The sequence below is a fragment of the Arachis ipaensis genome, chromosome B01 (genome assembly GCF_000816755.2).
Source record: "Arachis ipaensis cultivar K30076 chromosome B01, Araip1.1, whole genome shotgun sequence".
NCBI lineage: Eukaryota > Viridiplantae > Streptophyta > Magnoliopsida > Fabales > Fabaceae > Arachis > Arachis ipaensis.
In genome coordinates, this window is record NC_029785.2 from 128355285 (window position 1) to 128360090 (window position 4806).

The window sequence follows — 4806 nt, forward strand, 5'->3', positions numbered from 1 at the left end:
GTGGTGGTGGTGGTTCTGGTTGGGGTGGGGGTGCGAGTGGATCTGGGTGGGGTTGGGATGGTGGTGCTGGCGGAGGAGGTGGTGGAGGTGGCGGTGGATTAGGACGGGGAGGTGGTAGTAGTTCCAGGGGGCATTATGCTGGGGATCAGAGTGATGCAGATGATGGAGGGGTTGAGGAGACTTTATTCCATTATTGTAGTACTGAGGGTGGGAGTGGAGGTGTCCAAGCTGATGCGGCGACGTTATTCTCGAACTTCGGTAGCCCGAACTAGATGGAGAAGGTCTCTGGCACTGGTTCAGAGTTTTTTGCAGACTTTGCCCAGTTTGGAAGCACAGCTGGTGATTATAGGCCACAGTTTGAGGATGCTGCGGTGGATCTCAACGTCGACTTCAATGAAGTGTCGACTGGTTATCAAGGAGGTATGTTTGCTTTGGGAGGCACTCCGGCATCCGCCATCGGGGGATAAAGACAACACCCACCGCCTGTACTGTCGGAGCATGCAGCTGCCCCTGTTAGCAGGCCCCCAGATGCATTTGTCCCGGTCACGTAGCGGAGGAAGCGTGTGATGAAGCCGGCAAAGTGTGGGACTGGTTCACACATGTGTTAGTTGTCGGAGGCGCATAGCGAACCCACAGGGAGGTTGTGTGTACCCTTAAGCACGGCATTGATACACTCAGAGATGTTAGTCATCATATGACCATATCGACGACCACCATCCCGATATTGGGTCCACAACTCCAACCCAATTCTTCCGCACCAATCAACCATGGCAGGACCTTCCTTCCGCAAGATATCCATGTAATACCGATGATCCTCCTCAGTGTTTGCATATGCGGCATTCACGAGAATCCTCTGGGCTTCCTTAGACTTGTATGATAGGGCGAAGTTAGCCATGATGTGTCGCACACAAAATGCCCGATATGCCGTAGGGGGGGAGCCATCCACCGTCATCCGCAAGCAGGGCATCCTTGATGGCATTGTGCCGGTCAAATATGACTAAAATGCCAGGCTAAGGGGTGACATGCTGTCGAAGGTGACTGAGGAAAAACTTCCACGAATCTGTGTTTTCACCTTCGACCAACCCGAATGCCACTGGGAGAATGTTCGAGTTTCCATCTTGGGCAATAGCCGTTAGGAGAGTACCTCCATACTTTCCATATAAATGAGTACCATCGATGGATATCAGTGTCTTGCAAACTTAAATGCCTCAATGCATGGAGGAAACGTCTAAAATAGTCGATGAAAGAAAACCGTTGTCGCATCTACCGTATTACCTATCCTCACTGGTGAAGTGCGCAAAACCGCTATAGTGCCCGGCATATACAGTTGAACCCCGGTGATCCACCATGGTATGTGGTTGTAAGACTCCTCCCAATATCCATATATCCGAGCAATGGCCTTTTGCTTGCCCATCCAAACCTTCCTGTAGCTGGGCTTGAACCCAAATTTTGAAGACACCGCGTTCTATAATACCTTAACGGAGACCGATGCATCAGCCATCACCAACGATATAATCGAAGCACAGACGACATGATAATCGAGCTACCTGTGATCCTTCGATATCTCAGTTGCTAGACATGTGTGTGGTCCCTTGTACTTTCTGACTTCCCAATAGCCTTTCCTCTGCCTCATAGTGACACGTATTAGCCAGTTACAACCATTCCTGAACTGGACACACTTCCCATGATACTTAAATTGGTCAGACTCAAACACTTTATATTCTACACCACGACAAATATTATAACTCTTGATTGTCAGTACAGCCTCGTCTTTTGTTTCAAACTGTTGTCCGACCTCAAACTCGTCCGTGCCAATCATGCTAGGCCTGTCTTTATGAATAATAGGGTGTTGCTGATCTACATTTGCGGCCTGGTTCATTGCTTCAAGATCCAATGTGGAAAAGTGTCGAGGGTACTGCTGTGTTTGACTGCTAGCATGGGTTTGAGCTCCCTCGGCAACAACAGTTTCCTCCTCGCCGTCGCTCTCATCACCAATAATTGGTGGCTCCGAATCTGACCCATCATCACCTATAGCCTCCGCAAACGGATCTCTCTCTCTTATCTCCATGAATACGGGTGCACCATCCACTACATGTACAGATCCCATCACAGCTGCAAGCTGTCCAAAGCTACGCCCATCACCCAAGTCATCACCTGGGACAGGCAAATCAGCAGCAAAAGATGGGGACGAGACAAAGGGAGTTACCAGTTGCCCTGTTGGAATGGCGGTGGAACTCCCTTCCATGACACTAGTGGGCGGAGTCGGAGCAGATCCCCCACTGCTACCCTCCACATCAACCATTCTGGCAAACAACTCCAGCGCGCCTAGGTCGGGAAATCTTGCTTGACTGTGAAATATAACTCGCATGTCGTCATCACCCAACATCGCGTACTTCCCAAACTTAACATAACAATTAACGATACTTCTTTATCTTTTGAGTTGTTCTGCCGGATCGGTCTATTATTCCGATGGGGAGAAGAACCTATGATTAGCTTTTCCGGAAATTTCCAAACGAACAATTTCAACGAAATCTTTCAATTAGGTTCGGGATACTCCCTTGTTCCACAGTCCGGGGCTATTTAAACTAACCAATTCAGAATTCTCCGATGTACTAGTATTAGCAATAGCAAGACTATATCTCTAGAGTCAATAATTTTATATGAGGAACTACTGAACTCAATCACTTGCTGCCGTTACTCTTCAGTTTTCTGTTGAGGTCTATCCTGTGGAGTGGAAAAGTTGACAGATAAGTCACCCTTACTGCCACTCTACAGAACCGTACATGAGATTTTCACCTCATACGGCTCCTCGTTCAATTCTTTCCAAGTCATTGGATCCTTTTCTTCGTTCGAGAATCTGGTGTATCATAAGGGATTTGCCTTTTCTATTGATTCCTCCGGATTGGATAAAAAACAATTCTTGAGGGGGGTATTCAACTCCAGGGATGAGTCAAAAAATAAATCTTTATTGTTTCTACCTTGCCTCGATGATATCTGAATACGAAAAAATAATTGCTTCACGCATTTTTTTACCACACTTTCCAGCCTTCTGTAATATACTACTATGCAATTCCATCAACGTCGTTGACGGAGTTATAAACACACCTATCTGCTTTTTGCTAGAAAAAGTTACATCCTCACTTGTGTTTTAATCAATTTTTTCCCGGTGATGCACTAACAAGAAAATACTCTCCGTCATCTCTCCCAACACTCAACAAATCTCCAGTGTGGTTCATCAGATTCAAACTCGTTTATTTATAGAGTTTATGCCTGTGTAAATCCTCCTTACCACCTTGGGGTTACTAACTTGAGCATAAATCGTTTTAGACCAGTGAGTGTTGCTGAAACAAGCATGAATCGCGCCAGGTTGAGGAGGGTCTCATTTAGGTGTAAATCGTGGCAACCCAATGAGGTTTAGCCCAACAACACGTGAAACCTAGCAGCCTAAAATGATTTACTCTATCCTTTTAACCCTAGAGATTCTGGCACGATTTACGCTTTCTTTTCCTTACCAATTCATGCATTAATCATTCTAGGCTGAGATGATTCACGTTTTATATAACCATGCACAGCCTATAATGATTTATATAATAATAGTAAGAGAGTAATCACGTTGCAGAATTCATTTTAGGGGAATCCAGTAATTTTGCTTTTTATAAAATTTATTTAAGTAAAAAACCCTATTATAAATTTACGGCTTAACTAATATTATATAACTTTTATTCTAATAATAAACTTTCTTAGTGTGAGGCTGAGTTTGATTTAGGCAACACTATATCTTGATCATTGTGCCAACAATTTCTTTGATTTGGGATACACATTTCTCAGGACTAAGAAAATAAAAATCACCAAAAATTCCCACCTCAAGATTTTTCTTTCGTTAAAAGATATTATATTATTCATTGATAGAAAAAGTATATCAAAAACTAATAGAAGAAAAAAAAGAAAAAATGTTGTTGTGTCCTTACTAATAGAAGCTAAATTGAAGTTAAAGTCACATCAATATTCAATAAATTAACTAAATAATTTGCCTTATGTTTGTTGTACTTTGTGATTGTTTTTGTTTCATCATCAACATACAGCAAAAATAAACTAACATTCAACAAAATTAACTCATCAAAAAATATTTCACCAAATCATTCAATTCAATTATTATTCTTTTATTCTTTCTCAGAGAAACAGCGTTGTTTAAACATATATCCAAACCAAATCTAAAAAAAAAACCAATTATAACGGTTCACTAGTTAATTATTGGTTCAATCAATTTTCAGACAAATTTTTTCAGGATGATTTTTATGTCTTAACCGAACTGACTAGGTGATCGGTTTTCAATTAATCCGATTGAATCGACTAATTTGATTCGGTTTTTAGAACATTGTATATAACATTTAGGGTAAAGTATACTAAATTAGTCTTACTACATTTAGGTCTAATTCTGTTTTGATCCCTAATTAAGGTTTAAAGTGTTCTATTTAAATCCAAAAAAAAATTATTTTGCTTTAACGTAGTTCTACCGTGAAGTCAATATTAAAAACATGGACAAAGACATTATGTCCAAAAATACGAAAGTTGTGTATTTTGTATCCTTTCTAATAAGAAAGACACAAAAATACTAACAAGAGATACAAATTAATTTTTAATTTTTTGTTTAATTATTTGTATCAAATTTTTATAATTATACTTTTTATTATTATAATTTTTTTAACTTTTTTGAATGAAAAAAATAAAAATAAATATTTTTTTTTCAATTATGGTTTAATGAATACTTGTATAATATATTTTTTGTAGACATCACGAATATAATAT

At 40.6% G+C, this 4806-nt stretch overlaps 1 protein-coding gene across 1 annotated transcript; it reads right to left on the bottom strand.

The window, feature by feature from the left end:
- LOC107613809 lies at window positions 1544–2386 on the bottom strand. Its single transcript, XM_016315971.1, has one exon. It carries the CDS (start codon window positions 2384–2386, stop codon window positions 1544–1546), a length of 843 nt encoding a protein of 280 aa, XP_016171457.1.

Coding starts and splice junctions, on each gene's coding strand:
- LOC107613809 (XM_016315971.1), bottom strand. CDS start 2,386: ATGTTGGGTGATGACGACATGCGAGTTATATTTCACAGTCAAGCAAGA.